The sequence below is a fragment of the Hemicordylus capensis genome, chromosome 6 (genome assembly GCF_027244095.1).
Source record: "Hemicordylus capensis ecotype Gifberg chromosome 6, rHemCap1.1.pri, whole genome shotgun sequence".
Classification (NCBI taxonomy): Eukaryota; Metazoa; Chordata; class Lepidosauria; order Squamata; family Cordylidae; genus Hemicordylus; species Hemicordylus capensis.
In genome coordinates, this window is record NC_069662.1 from 42,248,567 (window position 1) to 42,268,843 (window position 20,277).

The 20,277-nt window shown below is 44.9% G+C and overlaps 1 protein-coding gene across 7 annotated transcripts in view; it reads right to left on the reverse strand.

Annotated features, from left to right (window-relative positions):
- Positions 1–20,277, reverse strand: part of TBKBP1 (TBK1 binding protein 1) — a 113,030-nt gene that overhangs the window by 59,809 nt on the left and 32,944 nt on the right. For 6 of the 7 annotated variants that reach the window (XR_008310375.1, XM_053265248.1, XM_053265246.1 and 3 more), the window contains exons 4-7: positions 12,584–12,688; positions 10,476–10,617; positions 3,101–3,297; positions 1,292–1,353 (exon numbers count right to left, since the gene is read on the reverse strand). Coding sequence is in view for 6 of the 7 variants with exons in the window: in XM_053265248.1 (XP_053121223.1) it covers positions 1,292–1,353; positions 3,101–3,297; positions 10,476–10,617; positions 12,584–12,688 (506 nt within the window). In the remaining variant the exon portion in view is untranslated. The remainder of the gene's footprint in view (positions 1–1,291; positions 1,354–3,100; positions 3,298–10,475; positions 10,618–12,583; positions 12,689–20,277) is intronic. The other variant, XM_053265250.1, reaches the window with a different exon arrangement.

Sequence of the window (20,277 nt, forward strand, 5' to 3'; positions counted from 1 at the left end):
ATAGATAGATAGATAGATAGATAGACAGACTTAGTCCATAGATTACATCCGTCAGGAAATCCCTGAGGCAGAGTCAATCGCCACGGGGATGTCCCGATCGGGTGGGGGAGGAAATAGACACCAAAACACCCACATGGAGGCATTGTCACTGGCCCAAGCAGGGAAGGAGGGTCTCGCCATCAAAAGAAGATGAGGCCTCGCAGGATCGGGAGTGGCTCTCGCAAGATCTTGTGATGGAATCTCACAAGACTTGCCACAGCTGTCAAGGGATATATAAGGGAGGGCTGGCCAGTGATGAAGGGCCAGTTCTGAAGAAGGGCTTGGAGTGGAAGGCACTCAAACTCTGACTGAGCAGTGGGGGTAGCTAATCTAGGGTGGGACTGGTGAATGTAACAAGCCCTGTCCATAAGCCTGAAAAGTAACTCCAGCAAGAAACTGTGAGGCCACCTCAACCCACCTCAGCTCAGTGGAAAGCAAATACTGAGAGCCTGAAACCATTTTACTGATAGCAACCCATTTGAAGAGTATTCTTCTGCCACAACTCCTAGTTTTCCCAGATATCTCATCACCACAAGTTACAAAACTCACATTCAATAAGGAAATTTTCAGCCACACCTCATTTTTACACCACAGGTAATCCTGACATGCTATTCCTTCTACCTTATCCAACCCTCCCCAGGTATTCCTACATCACAAGTTCCATAATTCTCATTTGTTCAAGCATCTGTCCACAATATATCTATGTCTCAGGCTAGATGACAAGGTGTCCATCTGCAGCAGGCCGCCTTCCCAGCTATCCTTCATCACACCACATCCACAAGATCTCTCTACACCTCAATCAATGGCTATTAGTTTGAAGGCTATAGGCCAGGGATTCTCAACATTGGGTCCCCAGATGTTATTGCACTTCAACTCCCATAATCCCCAACCAAAGGCCACTGGGGTTGGGGATTACGGGAGTTGAAGTCCGATAACATCTGGGGACCCAATGTTGGGAATCCCTGCTATAGGCCACCTCCAGCCTCAGAGGCAAGATGCCTCTAAATACCAGTTGCAGGGGAGTAACAGCAGGAGAGCCTCAGCTCTTGCCTGTGGGCTTGTCAGAGGCATCTGGTGGGCCACTGTGGGAAATAGGATGCTGGACTAGATGGGCCTTGGGCCTGATCCAGCACTGCTGTCCTTATGTTCTCATTCCCCAGACTCAGAGTTCCTCATGTATGTTCAGACATGTTCAGGAGAAGAATTCACCCCAATAAACACAAATATCCACCTGATATGTAAGAGCACTTACTGGTCATCTCCAACTTTCTTCACCCATGCCATGTCCCTCTCAGACTGACTAGTTGCGAGATCCTATGAAACATTAAAATAAGTTCTGTTATAATGGGTGGGAGAGGGAGTGGGAGTGGGAGTGGGAGGAGAAGACAAGTTCTGCAAGTGGACTATATTATGCAAACTGAGTGCCATGCAAATTTCTGTGGCATATGTGACACCACCAGTTGGAATACCATTGTTCCATGTAGTTCATACGTACCTTCTCCTAAAAACTCAGAAGTGGGTTTCCTGGAAACTCTGGAAAGTCAGACCATTGGTGCATCTACCTCTCCATGGTTTCAGGCAGGAATCTTTCCCAGCCATACCTGGAGATATCCAGGATTGAACCTAGGATCTTCGGCATGTAAAACAGATGCAACTGCTCCATCCCCTACATAGAACCAGGAATCACCTCGCAATCACAAAGGTGGGACTTTGATAGTCTTCCTGGCTCTGGCTTGTTCTAACTCTCAGCTTCATTTCCTAGTTTTGACTCTTGGCTTCTTCCACATCGTGATATGCTCAGCTCTGACTCCTAGCTTGACCCTCTCAGCCTGACCCCCTCAGGTCTGATCCTGGCGCTGGTACAACTTCTGGCTCTTGATTCTTAGTGCTGATTCATCAGCCGCTTACTGCTCAGCCCTGACAGTACCTACTTTTGACTGGGCATTCTCACTTCTGTATTAGTGGTCACATAATCTGACAATAATCTGCATTTCCAACATCTGTTACCTGAACATCTCTGTAACTCTATTAATACATGACCTTTTCATTTTGTAGTCTGATCAACAGTGTTTCACTTTTGATACCATGCTCTATTAAGACTGCATTCTTAATATATACAAATATATAATAAATAATACAAAGAAAATGCCACGCTTCTGCAGGACTGACAAATGGATATTTATTATAAGCTAACCATTTACAGGGGTAGAAATCCTGCCTAAGCACTTGAGACGTTAGCCCCCTCATTTTACTGAATTCCCCCTGCCAAACCTAATAACCCACATCTTCAATCTGCAACATCGTTTTTTCTCCTCACAAAGGAGCTTTCCTCTCCCCCTCATAAAAATAATTAAGTGAGAAGTTGCTCCTCAAACGTTCCCTCTGTCTGCACCCTTAACTCTTTATACAACTAAAGGTATGCAAATATAAGAAAAATAGAAAACTTAAACCAAGTTAACTGGTCATAATGTCCCCAAATCCTGGGATCTGTGGTTTTGTCAAGTCTTGAAAATGTCTAACACAGAAGATGCAGCACCCTCACAAATGTACAATTCCCAGGATTCTCCAAGGTATTCAAGTCAGTCTACAACAGAGTTAAATTTGTGGGATAGATGTGCTCCATGGTTCTATGAGTGCTCATTATCACACCCAGGGAAACAGGAACTCTTTCTACTGCCCCAACTTCCTTGGGGCACCTCTTTCTACTGCCACAACTTCCTCCAGTTTCTAGTACCTCCTGCTTTCGGCATGTGGCTAAGATATTGAGTCTGACACTTCATTATAGGGACTGGCATCCTGACTAAATCACTCAATGGAAGGCCCATTGAAATTAATAGGACAAATTAGTCATGACCAACTTGTCGCATTAATTTCAATGGGACTTCCATTAAGTGATTTCGTCAGGATGCCAGCCAGTATATTGTATTGTATTGTTGGCTTTTGAATTTTCTGAAAAACTGATTTTGGTGTGGTTTCACAGAAAAATGACTCATTTTCGTAAATTAATCTCTCAACACCCAAGTCACTGACCCACCTCCTGGAGAAGAGGTTTTAAATGTACCTGAGCCCGAGTCTCCTGTAGCTGTTTCACCTCTGCCTGCAACCTCTCACATTCGGCCTTCAGCTGTTCTTCCCGGTGTTGTGAGTTCTGGACTTCCTGCCTTGTCTCTTCCAGCTCCACCTCCAGCCTCTGCACCTCTAGACCTTCTGCTTGTTCCAGACTCCTGGGGCTCTGCCAGTTCATTGAGCGATCCAATACTAAGGGCAGAGAAACAAAGAAGGAAAGGGAAAGCACATATGTTTGATAAGGGCAGAGAAGAGTACAGATTTGGAGAGCTTAAGTTGCCATTTTGGAAGCAATGAAGCAGCCATTTTGTTGACAATTCCTCAAAGCTAGAACTGGAAGAGCTTTGATTCACATTTCTTAAAAGAACAAATGGTAAAGTGCTCTGTGGTGCCATACTCTGAATTGAAACATGAAAACAGGCAGTTTGTGGTACAGAACTCCATTGAAATTATAATTATGGCCAGAAATACATGAAGGGATAACACCCGGTCAGAATTTTAGAGGCCCAACCAGAATTTTTACCCTTACTGTAAACAAATATATAATAAACAATACAATCAATCTAGGCCTGCAGATGGAATTAGAGGATATGCAATCAGAAAAAATCTAGCGGAGTCATTTTTGCTGCTTGTGTGGAGGTGTCATTTGTGTCAAATCTCCACTCAGCCATAGAACTTGCTGGGTGACTCTGTGCCAGTCACTTATCTCTCAGTCTAATCTACCTCACAGGGTTGTTGTGAGGCTATATATAACCATGTACACTGCTCTGGGCTCCTTGGAGGAAGAGTGGAATATATACGTAAAAAGAAAAGAAAAAGGAAATATGCCCATTAAGGCATCATGTGGTAAGGGGGAAGAGGACTATGGCCTGAATGTATGCGTTGTGAATGTACACTGTCCTGCCACACAAGGAGGCATGAGGTAACTGGTGGATTTCCGCAGAGTGCTTTCAGCAAGGCAGCCTCTCACTGGCTGACATCCTAATGAAGGACTGGTGCAACAACGTTGCTCAGTGTTCCCTCTATTTTTCCCCCCCATCTGTGTGCGGAATGAGTTTTGTTCTGGGTGGCCGTATCAAGGCAGTGTGTGCGCACCTGCATTTGGAATGGGGCCTTCCTGATTCAACCTGAGCAGGATCTAAAATTAACCAAACGGACATCAAAAAACTTGTGAGCGCACACAGTGCCCACGCCTCAGAGGGAACACTGGTTGCATTTCAGACTAAGAATCCAGACGAAGGAAAAATGATCTCCCCTTTGCTCCACAGCTGCCTACATCACCCAAAAATCTGCCCCTGAGCTTCAGGCACATATTTCCAGGTGGCACAAGCAGCTGGAGAAGGGAGGGGTGATCATTTCCCCTTAATCTGGATTCTTAGTCTGGAATGCAACACTGCTGCATTAGTGGTTCCGTAGTCAGGACATAAACCATCATCGCTAAAGGTTCCCCAGCTATTAAGTAACCACCAACTACATCCTCACAGGTGGGACTGGAGGGAGGACATTTCAGTCAGCATGTCAAGGCTAAGGTCAGTCTGAGCTCCAGCATCTTTCACTGGACAAACCGATGAGACTGTCTTATAATAAATCAAACCACTGGTCATAGGAACATAGGAATATAGGAAGCTGCCATATACTGAGTTAGACCATTGGTCTAGCTAGCTCAGTATTGTCTTCACAGACTGGCAGCGGCTTCTCCAAGGTTGCAGGCAGGAATCTCTCTCAGGCCTATCTTGGAGAAGCCAGGGAGGGAACCTGGAACCTAGATGCTCTTCCCAGGGTGGCTCCATCCCCTCAGGGGAATATCTTCCAGTGCTCACACTTCTAGTCTCCCATTCAGAAGCAACCAGGGTAGACCCTGCTTAGCTAAGGGGACAAGTCATGCTTGCTACCACAAGACCAGCTCTCCTCTCCATCTAACTCACACTAACTGGCAGCAGCTCTCTAGGGTTCCAGACAAAGGTCTTTCCCAGAGCTACCTGGAGATGCCAGGGATTGTATTTGGGATGTTCTGCATGTAAATCATGCATCCCAGCACCAAGCTACAGCATCCCTTGGGATATACCTCTGAGATCAGGACTCCACATCTCCTGGGTTAACACGCATGTCAACTCTTCCAGGAGATGGCAAGCCACCATCCTAGCATATGCAGCATCATCTAGAACAGGGAGTCTCAACGCTGGGTCCCCAGATGTTGTTGGACTTCAACTCCCATAATCCCTAACCAAAGACCACTGGGGCTGGGGATTATGGGAGTTGAAGTCCAATATCATCTGGGGACCCAACGTTGAGAATCCCTGATCTAGAAGACATTCACCTTCCCAGAAGAAGGCAACTTGCAGTACCTCCACTACATTCTAACCTCGTAAAAAAACTATCAGGAGAATTGGTCCTATAAGGCCAATTCATTATAAATATTTCTTTCTCTCTCTTTTTAGTTGAAAATTTCTCATAAGATTTTTCTCTGCAGCCTTCTGAAAGTTAATCTTATATGTACAAAATCAAAGAATCACAGCTCCATCTACTGGCTGAAAAACACCACGCCTCGACCCAAACCATCCTTTGTGTCTATTCACACACAGAAAATCAACGAATTGGATCATGCCAGTCTTGATAAATTAGGTTTTGCCTATGGTTGTGCCTGTACCAAATGTTTTCTGCAGGGATATGTCCCAAGACAATTTGGGAACAGCTGGTGCAATCTACATCTCATCCAGATGGTGTCCCTGATTAGGGTTCCTCTTCTACTTCTGATCAATGGGAATTCAACTATTTTTTCTTTTCCTTTTGACTTTGTGTGTATAACTGCAGCTGTTGAATCCAAGAGGAGAAGAACCACACGCACAGCACCCATTTGTTTGCATGATTCCCTACCCAGTGAGAAACACTTGTGGAGTACAAACATAGGGGCACAGGAAACTGCCTTATACGGAGTCAAACCACTGGTCCATCTAGCTCAGTAGTGTCTACTCTGATTGGGAGTGGCTCCTCCAAGGCTGCAGGCAGGAGTCTTTCCCAGCTCTGCCTAGAGATGCCAGGAATTAAAGCTTGGTCCTTCTGCACGCAAAGCAGAGGCTCTGCCACTGAGCTACAGCCTCAGCCAGTGTTCTCTCTAAAAGGGATTCCCAGATATTGTGGACTACAACTCCCAGAATCCCCAAGCAAAGGCCACTGCTGCTGGGGATTCTGGGAGTTGTAGTCAACAACATCTGGGAATTCCTTGTTACTGGGAACATTGGCCTCAACCCCTATAACCCCTAGCTGGATCGTGTGTGTGTCTCTCTCTCTCTTTTTAGTGCAACAAACTAACATGCCTACCATTCTGGACTATAATGAATAATAATATCAAATTTAACATTTATATAGCACACCTCAAGTATGCAGAAGATTTCACAAACATCTATCTATCTATCTATCTATCTATCTAACATATTGATATAATGCCCAAAATTTACATCTCTGGGTGATTTACAATAAAACAGCACAAATGAAAACAAATTTAATACATTAAAGCAATGTAAAATTGAAAACAATGTTAAAATGTATGAGTTTAATTAAAAGCCTGGGTGAAAAAATATGTCTTAACTGCCTTTTCAAATGTTATCAGAGATAGGGATGCTCTTTATTTTATATGAGAATACAGTTTTCACTGCTGCTTCTTTATGTTTTGTGTCTTATTGTTCTATATAGGTTTTTAAACTTTTAAATAGAGCTATTATCTTGATATTTATATTTAATATATGTATTTTTTGTATTTTAATTGTGCATTGTTTTAACTATATTCTAAACAGCTTTGAGATTATTTTAATTAAAAGCAGCATAGAAATTGAACAATAAAATAAGTAGATAGATAGATAGTTAGATGGATAGAGATTTCAACAGGGAGCGCATTCCAAAGCCTTGGGGCAACAATGGAGAAGGCCTGTCCCTAAGTAGACACCAGATGAGCTGGTGGCAACTGCAGACAGACTGCCCCATATTATCTCAATAGGTGGTGGGGATCATAATGAAGTAGGCATTCTCTTAAATACTCTGGACCTAAGCTGCTTAGGGCTTTATAGGTTATAACCAGCACTCTGTATTTTGCCAGTAAACATATTGGTAGCCAGTGCAATTCTTTTAGTATAGGTGTAATGTGCTCTCTTCAATATGACCCAGAGACCAACCTGGCTGCCACATTTTGCACCAATTGAAGTTTCTGTACTCATACAAAGGCAGCCCCACATAGAGCATACAGTAATTAAGTCTGGAAGTTACCAGCATTTGCACTATTGTTCTGATGTCATTTACCTCAAGAAATGGTCGCAGCTAGTGTATCAGTCGAAGCTGACAGAAAGCACCTCTAGCCACTGCCTCAACCTGAGACATCAGAGAGAGGTTTGGATTCAGAAGCACTTGCAGACCGCATACCTGTTCCTTCTGGGGGCAGTGTAACCCATCCAGGACAGGCAGATAGAAGTTGTCTCCTGTATTCTGACCCCATACAATAAGTACTTCAATCTTATTTGAATTCCGTCTCAGTTTGTTATCATCATCCAGCCCACCACTACCTCCAGGCAGCTATTTGGGGAAGTTAAGCCTTTTCATGATGATGACGACATGGAGAGATAATTTGGGTGTCATCAGCATAGTGTTAACACCCTTGTAGTGACTAGCCTCTCCTCCCTCTAAAGAGTTAACAGGGAGTGAACCCTTGTCTTGACTGACAGGCTGTTGAGCTCCAGGGCTCAACGAATCAGTACACAAGGTGGGTGGGACAGGAGAGTTTCAGGGGGGATTCTGGAAGGAAGAAGGGAAGTCTTTGTTGGAGAAAAGTGCGTGCGGAAAGGCTTTAGTGAGGGGCATGGAGTTTGCTCCCTCATGGAAGATTTATCTCATTGAGTAGCTCTGCAGATTCTTGAAAGACAAGATTGAAGGAAGCTTGATTCTCATCCAGAGTTTTGGTGAGTTTTCAAGGAAAAGGGAATTCAGCACAGGGAACAATTTGTTTAGTCAAACTGCACGTTAGGATTTTTTAATTTCTTTTGTGTTTGTGTGCTCTGCATATCCCAGATACTGTTCTATTACAGTTCACCTGCAATGGAATTGAAATAAGTAACACTAGCCTATGCTCAACCCAACTAAGGTGTTGCAAAAGACTCTATAAACATCTAAGTGTAAATGCAACCTAAACTGAATCCTAAGACAACCTATTTTTGTAACCTACTAAGTATTTTTGAGTGTATCTAAGAAAGCTAGTACTTGAATAAAACTGGTTTTTGTTGTTGTTTTCTTTTTTACAAGTCTCTCAGTGTTGGTTTTTAACTCAGGGGAAAAGCAGGGGCGAAGGGAGGATTTCTCTGGTGCAAACACGTCCTCAAGTGCTCAGTAGCTATCAGTTTTATCACCACATGTAGGTATACATGTGGAAGGTTTGTTTGTACTTGTCCAATAGCAAAATTAAGAGAGTTTTCCCTGAGATATTCCACCCCAAATCTCAGGAGAGTTCAGGCTCTGTCAATAAGGGGTGGTGGTGGCAGCAGTATTTTGAATCTACTGCAAATACAGAATAATTTCATGAGAAGCCCACTCAGACAGCTCAGCAGGGATGACTCAGCATTTTCTTTCCCTCACATGAGCTAGCTCTGAGACAAAGGCTTTAATCTGCTACAACCCTGCACTAAATCTCCTGATTATAAGAACATAAAAACAACCCTGCTGGATCAGGCTGAAGGCTCATCTAGTCCAGCATCTTGTTTCACACAGTGGCCCACCAGATGCCGCTGGAAGCCTACAGGTAGGAGTTGAGGGCACGCCCTCTCTCCTGCTATTACTCCCCTGCAATCTCTCATGTAGATGTTAAAAAGCACTGGAGACAGTATGGAGCTTTGTGGGACTCCATACAGGAGCTCTTGTTTTGAAGAGCAACAGTCTGCAAGCAACACCATCTGGGATCTGTCCAAGAGGTAGGAGCAGAACCACTGTAAAACAGTGCCTCCCATTCACAACCCCTTCAGATGCTCCAGAAGGATACCATGGTCAATGGTATCAAAAGCCACCAAGAGATCCAAAAGAGTCACACTCTCTGTCAATACTCTGTTGGAGATCACCCATCAGGCTGACCAAGGCAGTGTCCACCACATAGGCCACCCAAAAGCCAGTTTGAAATTGATCAAGATAATCTGTTTCATTCAGAACCATCTGGAGCTGAGAGACCACCACTCTTTCAATTACCTTGCCCAACCATGGAAGGTTGGAGACAGGCCTACGATTTCTTAACTCCGAGGGGTCCAATGTAGGCTTCTTCAAGAGAGATCTAATAACTGCCTCCTTAGGACAGGAAGGCATTCTGCCCTCCCTCAAAGAAACATTTATGATGTCTACTAGACCTCCTCCAACAACCTCTCTACCAGAGAGTATAAGCTACACAGGACAAGGGTCAAGAGAACACGTGGTAGGCCACACCACTCCAAGCAGCTTGTCCACATTTTCAAGAGTCACAGACTGAAACTGATCCAAGCTCACTATAAAAGAGGAGTCACTGGACACCTCCACTACAGATTCTGTGATAAAAATGAAGTCCTGGTCGGCCCAAATACGAGAGATTTTATCCATAAAAAACTCATTAAAAATGCCACAACAGGTAACTGATGTTTCCAAATTCAAGTTCAGGGAAGGAAGGGCACACACTAGTTCTCTCATAAACCTGGTCAATCATCTCAATAGTCCTTGCAATATCCCGGAAAGGCAAACCAGTATTACTACTTGCTATTACCCATTTTGCAGATAGGGAACCGAAACAGTCTACTACATTTATGGGTGAAATTAGCTGTGAGTTGGGGGCATATCTCACACTTTTGGCCATTACTCTAGACCACTGGCTGATCCAAGCCCATCTCTGATAGAGAAAGCTGCAATCCCAAAGTTGACATCTGGCACACATGTCCTGTGACTAGGGCCAGTCCTAGATAAAAGCATCCTAGACAAGGAGTGCCTGTAGTATCCCCCACTCCCCAGTTAGTTTATCACCATTGTCAAGATGTGTTGCTTGTGTAGGATTGCAAATCCTAGTAGTGCAAGAGGCCCTTCTTTTCCCAGACCTTCTTAGCAATGCCCATGAAAAGGGCCCTGAGCTACCCCTCAATCGTTTGCTGCCTTGCTGCCAGGGCTTTCTCCTGCTCCACTTCTGGAATATGGCTGATCTCTCATGGGCCATATATTCAACAAACACTGAGCCACCAAGCTTAACTCTCCCTTTCAGGAAGGTGCCCTGGGTGGCTGCCCAGCTCAGCCACCCAGAGGGCCAGCCCTGCCTGTGTCAAGTGGGGCCTGCACAGGTGTCTGCAGAGAAAAACAACCCCTTTCCCCAGCCCAGAAATCAAAAGATTCACCATGGTTGCCATGAAGCGAGAGGTACTGGACTTCCTGATTTTGCAGCTGAGAGTTGAGGTTCTGGAATGAGTTGCCGTCTCTTTGCCTCAGCTGTTGCTCCAGGCTTCGGATCCGATTCAAATGAGTCTCAACCAGTGCTCTCTGTGGAGAGAACAAAAATGGAGAGGGGGAGATAGAAAGGATGATGACAAGCAATCTGTTTACTTTGCCACTTTGAATTCTTGGCCTTTAACCACCGCCCAGCCAACTTGCAAAATAGGTTTTTAAATCTGAAAGTCCCTGACAATCTCCCATCCTCCTGGTCTGAAATCTTAACTCCCAAGTCTGCTTTGATCCTGAACAGTTTTTCCTTCATTCTGGTTTCCTGAACAATGTTACTGGTGCTCCGAGAGTTAACCAGATGAAAGCAAAACCTTGTCTATTTTTAAATGCTTTTCTACCAGGATCTCTCTCTCCGACTCTTCTGTCTTCTCTCCAGCTTTTTTCCTTTTTTGTTCTTGACTCTTGTTCTCATTCTCCTAAGAACCTTTTCTGTATTTCTTCTTGCCCTCCCCATTCTCCCTTTTCCTTCTGTATTCTGTCTAATTAATGAATGGATGGATTTATTATTACAGACAGTTACCTGTACATCTGCAGGCAGAGCCCTGTTGATCTTTACCACTGAGACTGCAGGCAGAGTCCTGTTGATTTTTATCACTGTGGAGGTATGGAGGCTATTCTCACGACCACTGGAAAGCAGGCTAAGGGAGCCCAGCCCACTTTCCAGTGGTTATGGGAACCACTGGGCCCACCTAAATACCCCTCCTCTAAAATGAGGTTAGAGGAGCAAGCACTCCGCTAACCCCGTCTTTGTGATTGTGAGTCACTGCAGCATGGCTCCGCACCATGGCAACTCACGAGGAGACCCCCAAATGAGACGCTGCAGCAAGCCTCCTGGCCTCAGGATTCTCCCCAGAATGCCCCACGCACTTGCATGGGGCCTTCTGGGGGCCTGGGGGCCCCCCATCCTCACAGCTCCAACCAGCTCCATAATGGAGCCGGTTATCATGTGGGCGGTTGATGCGGCCGCCCAGGGAGGGCTGTATGATCACCTGCGGGGAGAGTGGGCCAAGCCCGCTCTCCCCGCCAAATCCCATCCGGCTCTCCACACTGCTCATATGGAGAGCCTCAACAAGTATGATTGGTAAAAATTGAACCTCTTGATTTGGAGTAGTATATCCCAGTTAATAGATGCCAGGGGACAAACAACAAAGGAATGGATCTTCATCATGTATTGCTTGTGAACTTGAAGAAACTAGATGACCCTTAATGTGACCTATGCAGGCAACTATTATGTTCTTTGCTAACACACTTTAATATGTTATTATAATGCTAAAGAGATACAATCTCTTGGTGGCTATGAGCAAAGGCAATCAGAAGTGCAAAAGACAGAATATGTCCTGTTCCCAGCTGCTGAGAACTAATAACCTATGAACTTCCCAGAAGCATTTAGGGATCATGGCAGATTGTATTTGGGAGGCAAAAAGCACAAATTAAGACATGCAATAAAATCAGAGAAGGCAAAACCCTCTTTTCTTCCATGAAGGTTTTAACCTCACCACCAAATCCCAGCCCAGTTTAAACTGGAAAAACATTCTGAGGTCATTCACACAAATAAAAAAACCGTATTCTACCCAGGTTTGAGAGCTATGTGTGGAAGCAAGGTAGGAGGAAAACCTAGGTAGAAGTGATTGTGTAGAAGCAAGGTAGGAGGAAAAGCTACCCAGGTTTTCCTCCTTGCTTCCACACAATCACTTCTACCCAGGTTTCCCTCCTACCTTGCTTATACCCAGCCGAGCACACACAGCTCCCAAACCTGGGTAGAACACAGTTTTTGACTGTATGAAAGACCTCTCTGTGTGCTCTGGAAGGTCCTTCAGGCAGGGATTCTGGGTGATGCTCCAAATCTTCATTTGGAGGTGTGTTTCGACAGCAAAGCTGTGCTGCAGCCAGGGCAGCCGCAAACCTAGCCATCATCTCCCGTTGCAAGCTCATGCAAACAGAACCATGCAAAGGAGGGCACAGCCTGACTTGTGACCCCGCTGCAGAAAGACTGGGCAGAACGCACCATCTGCCCCAACTCTGACTCGAGGTCAGTCTTCTCTACACACAGCTTTTCATAGGCCTGGATCATCTCACCCAGCTGTTCTTCCCTCTCCTTGTTTTTCTGCAGCTGCGAGGGGGAAGCAGAAAACAAAAATCATGGATCAGCAACAGCAAGTGAATTGCCCAATCTCAAACACAAAAAAACAGACAATATCATTTAAGGATGTGTGCAGCTGTATGTGATTTTAGCACTGAGCCTTATACTTTCACTCACAGACCGAGTTCAGAGGAAAGCTGTTCTTCTGGTTTGGAACACAAGCCAAATTTACTCAGCACTGATTGGCCAGCACTTGTATTAATCACTGTGCCACATTCCTCCTTCTCGGAGCAGGGCTGTGCCCAGTGCTCATTGGTCAGTCCATGTGGAAATTGTGAAGTCACAGACTTCCTTCTTGAAGGAGATTTCTAAGTGTAAAAAAAAAGCTTTAAAATGAAAAAGAAAACACTAAACAAACCTTTGAGCAGACAACCACATGAATAGTTGAAAAGCAAAGTAAAAATGAAGAGGACAGACTGTCTGGCAGTTGGGAGAGAATGTGTAACACACTCTGCATTGAATTAGGAGCCAGGTATGTACACACACTCTGAGGAGTGAAAGCGGGGAGAAGCAGAGTCTGTCCCACAGCAAAAAGGCCAGCACTCACTCATGTTTGCATACATGTCTTTACACAGTCAAAGGGAGCTGAAGGTGTCTGAGAAAGGCTTTGCCTCCTGTGGTATACAGATTTATTTTGTCTTTCCATTGCCTCTGATCAAACAGGTCTTGAAAGTTTTAAGACAATACAAAACCCTGCCCAAGCTGTTTAACAGAGGTGAAAGTGGGATTATTATGCATAGATTTGTGTATCATTCTTTCTTCCAAACTACGTTTAGCTTGGGTGGGTGGGTGGGGGGGCTATCATCCATCTCCAGGAGCTTTCCCAGACAGCAGGCTTTACTGCAGGTTTACTGAGAGGCTTTAATGCAAATTTGAAGTTGCCAAAAAAAAAAAACAGGTGCAAAAAGCAGATTTTTTTTTAACCCCGGATATAAATCGGGCTACACTCTAACCAGTGTTTTCTCGAACAGGAAGTCCCAGATGTTGTTGACTACAACTCCCAGAATCCCCAGCTGCAATGGCTTTTGCTTGGGGGTTATGGGAGTTGTAGTCAACAGCATCTGGGAATCCCTGTTTAGAGGGAACAAAGATCCTAACATCCAATAAAAACCCCAAATTGTGTGTGAAATGCCCCCCCCAACTCGCATGGACTTTGGGGTAAATTTGGCCGATCTGTGAATTCATGCCTCCATTCTAGAGGAGATGCAAACTAAAAACCGGGTGTGAAAAACTTCCTGCCAAAGTTCTAACTTTTCCACCTCCCTCTCCCCGCAGCGGATTTCAAAACAGTTTCGATTCAGCTTTTAAAAGCCATGTTTCTCAACATGCTAATACAATTTAACAAGATATAACACAAACACATCTAGTTAGATTCAGGGAAGGAATCATTTTCAAGAGTTGCCAAGTAGTTTTACAGATTTTCACAACCAAAAGTTATGGGCAAAATATAAACAAGATTGATTATTGCTCTGATAAAAGGTTGTAAATTACCTTAAATTTTGCAAGAATGTTCTTTAGCCTTTTCATGTTGAAAACTTCAATTCAAAATGCATTTAACCAAACAAAGAACAGTGGGTTTTTCAGCCCTTACTGAAATGTATGGAAACGTGCAAGGAGCAGAATGGCAGCTATCCATCTCAGGAAACATGTCATTATAAACAGGAAGTTCCGGGGGCCTTGGAGAATCGCTGCCGGACAGAAGATATAATACTGGGCTAAACTGACCAATGGTCTGCCTCAAGATAAAGCAGTTTAAAATGTAAAAGGCTTACAGTTCATTTGTAAGTCAAAATTGGTCTTAAATGTTTTCTAACTGGTTTTAAACTGTTTTAAAATTTGTTTTAAGCTGATGGTTTCAAACAGTTGTTTGTTTGTTTGTTGGTTTTGGGTTTGTTTTGTTTACATCTATATCCTGCTCATCCTCCATGGAGCGCAGAGTGGAGTACAGTCATCCGCTGCCAACCACAAGGATTCTGTTCTGGGAAAACCTCACAGCTGGCAAATCCACAGTTGGAGAGCAATAGAAATACATTGGAAACAGTGGGGTAGAGGAATCACGGTCAGGAAAAGACCAAAAAATACAGTTAGAAATAGAAAAAATCACCCCTGACCCCCAGAAATTACAAAACTCCCACTCCAAATTGCCCCAAAATCTCACCAAACTGCGGATACTCAGGTCACAACTGGTGAGACCTGCCGCAATTTCCCAGTCATGGATACTTAAAATCATGATTGGGATATCCGTGGGTGGCGACGAATGACTTTACATGGCTATGTTTATCCTCACAACAACCCTGTGAGATAGGATAGACTGCAAGATATGTGACCAGCCCAGAGTTACCCAGTGAGCTTCATGGCTGAATGGGGATTTGAACTCGGGTCTTCCTGATCCAATTCCAGCACTCTAACCACTACGCCATGCTGTTTTTTGATTGCTGTACACCACCCAGAGCTTTTGGATGGATAGGACGGTATAGAAATGTCATAAATAAATAAATAAAATTCAAGAAGAACATACTACAATTAGCTGGCTCTAATTTTACATTAACTGGCTACGTTCTAAAGAGAACTGCGTAACAAAACCCTTTTGTTAAATAGCTATGTTGGTTCTCCTTGAACTCTGAAGAAGAGGTTAAAATGAAAGCGTATTGGAAAAATGAAATGTTTGGAAACTGATTGCAACATCATTTCCACAAATTCTTTTGTTATCTTCTGGTCAGAACTGAACGAGATAATAAACATGCTGAGGCTTGGGAATGGGGAGATCTTAACTAGACGTCTACATGAAATATTCCCTGACTGCAAAAACAAGAACCAAAAAAGCAAAACACACACAACCAAAGCCACACTCGTGGGAACGTCTCTAAAACTTGGTGCATGTCAGTTACATTATCCCACTGAGTAGGATTCAGGATTTCCTGCTTGAGGAGGGGCTGGACTTCATGGCTTGGCCTACAAGATCCCTCCAATGCAATGATGCTATGAAGGGACTCCAAGCAATTCTGTGTACTATGGTGTGAACTGGCTCTCCTCCCCCATAAATTACTCCAAGCAGGCAGTTGTGAGGTTTGCCAAGGAGGCTATGAATACGCTGAGGCCTCTAAGCCTGAGGCAAGAGGGTCTCAACAACATTCAGAACAGGTTCTATTTCATCAGGCTTTGTCAGGTTGCCTGAATTTCACAAAACAATTCACCATAAGTGGAGTAGACTGCCCCACATAATTATCTTGGTGGGTTCATTCATCTCTAGTTTTAACAGGTGATACACCATCTGCATGGTTAACTCCTGAGTTCAAGCAACAAAGCCATCATGAACAAAACTGTGTAAACCCAGTGGTTCAGAATATTCTTGGTAAATACAATGCCAAGAAAAGCTTAATTCTGCATCTTGGAACATAGGAATATAGTAACATAGGAAGCTGCCATATACTGAGTCAGACCATTGGTCTAGCTAGCTAAGTATTGTCTTTGTCTTCACAGACTCACAGGGGCTTCTCCAAGGTTGCATGCAGGAATCTCTCTCAGCCCTATCATGGAGAAGCCAGAGAGGGAACTTGAAACTTCAGATGCTCTTCCCAGAGCGGCTCCATCCCCTGAAGGGAATATCTTACAATGCTCCATTCATATGCAACTAGGGCAGACCCTGCTTAGCTAAGGGGCAAGTCATGCTTGCTACTACAAGACCAGCTCTCTTCTCTACAAGATAGGTTTGCTTAACCTATCTTGAATATGTTAAGCAAATTAAACATATCTGCATATTGGTTTATTTGGCATAACTTATTCTCATTTCATCAGCTGTGGAGAGCTGCAAGAGTAACGCAGAACACCAGAAGCAAGTCACTGGAATTCCTGAAATCTGACACCTCCTTCTGGCATCAGATTTCACCAGGCACTGGCTACATGTTTTCAAGCCTTTTGTCATAGCCATTAGTGGACATCTGGTGATGCTGCCTTATACAAAGTCAAACCATTGGTTCATCTAGCGTAATACTGTCTACACCAGGCCTGCTCAACTTAGGCCCCCCAGGTGTTTTTGGACTACAACTCCCATAATTCTCAGCCACAGCTGCCAATAGCCAGGGATTATGGGGATTGTAGGCCAACATCTGCAGGAGGGCCGAAGTTGAGCAGGCTTGGTCTACACCTACAGCAGATCTCTAGGGTTTCAGACAGCTGCATCTGGAGATGTCAGGGGTTGAACCTGGGATTTTCAGCATACAAAAAAGAACTCTACCACTGAGCTTCAGTCCTTCCCTTGGACAAGTGCTGGAAATTATTTTTATGACAAAAGAAAACATGATGCAAGCAGAGAATCATAGAATTCTGACTCTTGTGCCACATACCAAATTATGTGCTTGCACAATGTGACTGCTGAACAGTTTTCATTTGTTTATTACCTTTGTATCCCATTGTTCTACAAAGGTGCTTAATGTGAGCGATCTCCTCTCCATCTCCCCAATTTTATGCTTACAAGAACACTGTAAGTCAAGTTAGGCTTATTGGATAGTGACTGGCCTCATCAATGTTCCTCTCAAACTTCTGCATTGCTGTTCTTTCTCAGATGTTATCCTGCATTGTTTTTAACTGCTGGCTTTTAGCATCTTTTGGAGCTTCTAGCACAAGTATTTGAGGCCAGAATTGACACAGTGCTGTTGTCTAATTTGGTTTTGAGAAGTAGCTTGTGATGTGGTCAGTGATGGTCTGTAACCTCACCTTTCTCCATTACCTTTCTACAATATCATCCCTGTGCTACAGAGTTCCTGGAGCTGAAATTGTAGACCAGAAACTGTTCTCTTTTCAAAACAGGAAAGAAAAGAGAAGATGAAAAAGAAGGTGGTGAAATTGACAGGGATGTTGTCAATTTTACCTCATTTGTGCTCAGTATAGAGAGGTAAAGGGGAGAAATGGTCAATTTCAATTTTAAAAATGAAAAAACAAAACGTAGAAGAAAACACTAAATGGAATACTCGCAGAAAAATATGCTTATGTTTCAAAAGTATCAATTTACACAAATTCTGTATTTCAATTATTTATTGTAAGCAATTTGAGTCTCGATGAGAAAAGTACACTACAAATCTTCAAAGTGCATAAATAAACTGTGGGCTGCCTCATGCCAGTGTAGGTGTGCATATATTTGCCCTCTGTAAAAACAAAACCAGAAAACTCTCCCTCCCTGGAAGAGCAGCAGAAATGGCAGCAACAGGAGATCTCAGTGGGGAAAGGGGCGGGCAAACAGAGTCCCTCTAACAGCAGAAGCAGTTGTGATTAAGGAAAGTGGCTTTACTTGGTAGATAGAAGTTTCCCAAGCAACTAGACTGGCCAGTTCTCGAGTTCTGTACTGTAAGGCCCAGGGGCCAGTGGCAGGCCCCATTACCCCTAAGTGTGGCTCTCTGGGTAATTGTTTATTGGGCTGAATGCTCTGCAAAGTCCCCTTGGCATCATGTGGAGACAACCATTCTTACTGTTCAGTGCTGTGCTTCCTCCTGAGCCCCTGCACCATCTTGTAAGGCATTCACAGAGCATGGGGAAGTGTAGCGCTTCCTAGTGCTTTCCTCCTAAAACTCTTAAGAGGGGGCTCTGTCTCTCTTAAAGGGCCCTCCCAGCACAGAAGTGCAATACTGTAAAGAGGTCAGCACAGAGGGAAATGGCTTTCACATTGAATGGTTTTTTTGTTTCAATTTTTTTTTTGCCTGCTGCCTGTTCCCCGTGCCCAGCAGAGGAGCAAGTCCATCCACCAGTAAGAGGCACAGGGTGAGAGCCTGTGCTGGGTGTGGCTCCTCTGCTGTTTGTCATCTGTTTGCCATCTGCTGCTGTCTGCCTGCCTGTGGGACTTCTGCCTGCCAGCTCTGTTGTTGGCAGGACTGGGGTCCTGGGCTTCCATCTGCCCGCCCCTGGGCTACTTAGGAGACTGCCAGTGGCGGTGGGACCACCACCGGCGGGGCCGTCACCGAAGGGGCAGCACCAAAGGGGGTCGCCCCTTTGGGGAGCCACTTCGGGGAGCGGCGAGGGCCATCCCCCCCGCTTCAGTATCGTTTGGGTTGGGGGGGTGGCTGAGATAAGGCTTGGGTAAGATTTGTTTTGAATGTTTTGGAGCCTGTCTGGAGATGGGGAGATCGGAGGGCGTGTCCATAGGTCTCGGTGCAGTTATTCCAGTGGTGGTGGGGAATAGAAGTTGTTACGTTGGCAGGTCAGCAGGCCGTTGCAGGAGAAGGGAAATCAGAAACCTAATAGCTGTTTCCTCTTCTGGCTGCCCTGCCAGCTCTTTGACCTTGGGGAGCAGTGCCAACAACCCACAGAACCTTGCCTTGCTCCTTTGTAACGCCAGGTCAGTCCAAAACAAATCTGAAGTAATCCATGACTTGATCAGGGATGAAGGGGCTGGCCTGGAGTGTATCACAGAGACTTGGTTAGGGGAGGCTGGGGGCCCAGTTTGGGCCCAGCTTCTCCCTCCAGGGTACTCCGTAGAGGAGCAGGTAAGGGAGTGTGCGCGGGGAGGTGGAGTAGCTGTGGTCTTTTAAGGATAATATCTCCCTTACCAGGATCCCTATCAGAGTGTCTGATCATATTGAATGTGTGTATGTACGTTTGGGGACCAGGGATAGATGGGGACTTCTGTTGGTATACCAATCACCCCGCTGCCCAACAGAGTCCCTAACTGAGCTCGCGGACTTGGTTTTGGGTTTGGTGTTGGAGTCCCCCAGGCTTATGTTGCTGGGAGACTTCAATATCCACTTTGGGACTGGGTTGTCTGGTGCAGCTCAGGAGTTCATAGCGGCCATGACAACTATGGGCCTATCCCAAGTGGTCTCTGGACCGACACATGTTGCTGGTCATACTCTTGATTTGATCTTTCATTCTGATCAGGGTGGTGTTCTGTGGGTGGGGACTCCTGTGATCTCCCCATTGTCATGGATGGACCACCATCTGGTTAAGGTCGGACTCACAGTTGCATCCCACCTCTGCAGGGGTGAGGGACCTATTAGAATGGTCCGTCCAAAAAGGTTATTGGATCCAATAGGATTCCAAGAAGCCTTGGAAGGATTTAATGTTGGCCCTGCCAGCGATCTGGTTGATGCCCTGGTGGAGAATTGGAATAATCAGCTCACCAGGACAGTAGACATGATCACTCCTAAGCGTCCTCTCCAACCTGCTTCAAAAATGGCTCCTTGGTATACGGAAGATCTACGGGAGCTGAAGCGGCAAGGTAGACGACTGGAGCGCAAGTGGAGGAAGACTTGACTCGAATCCGACAGATTACGACATAGAGCACATTTAAAGATCTATGCTCTGGCTATACGTTCAGCAAAGAAGTGTTTCTTTTCTGCCCATATTGCTTCCACAGGCTCTCGTCCAGCGGAGCTATTCAGGGTTGTGAGGGGGCTAGTAGGGCCCCCTAATCCCCTGAATCTGAATTTCGAACCATCAGTTGCCCGCTGTGATGCTTTTAATGAGTTTTTTGTGGACAAAGTCTCTCGTATTCGGGTCAATCTAGATCTAGATTTAGACACCACAGTTATTGCAGTGTCAGATGCAGAGGTATCCAGCAACTCCTCTTGTGT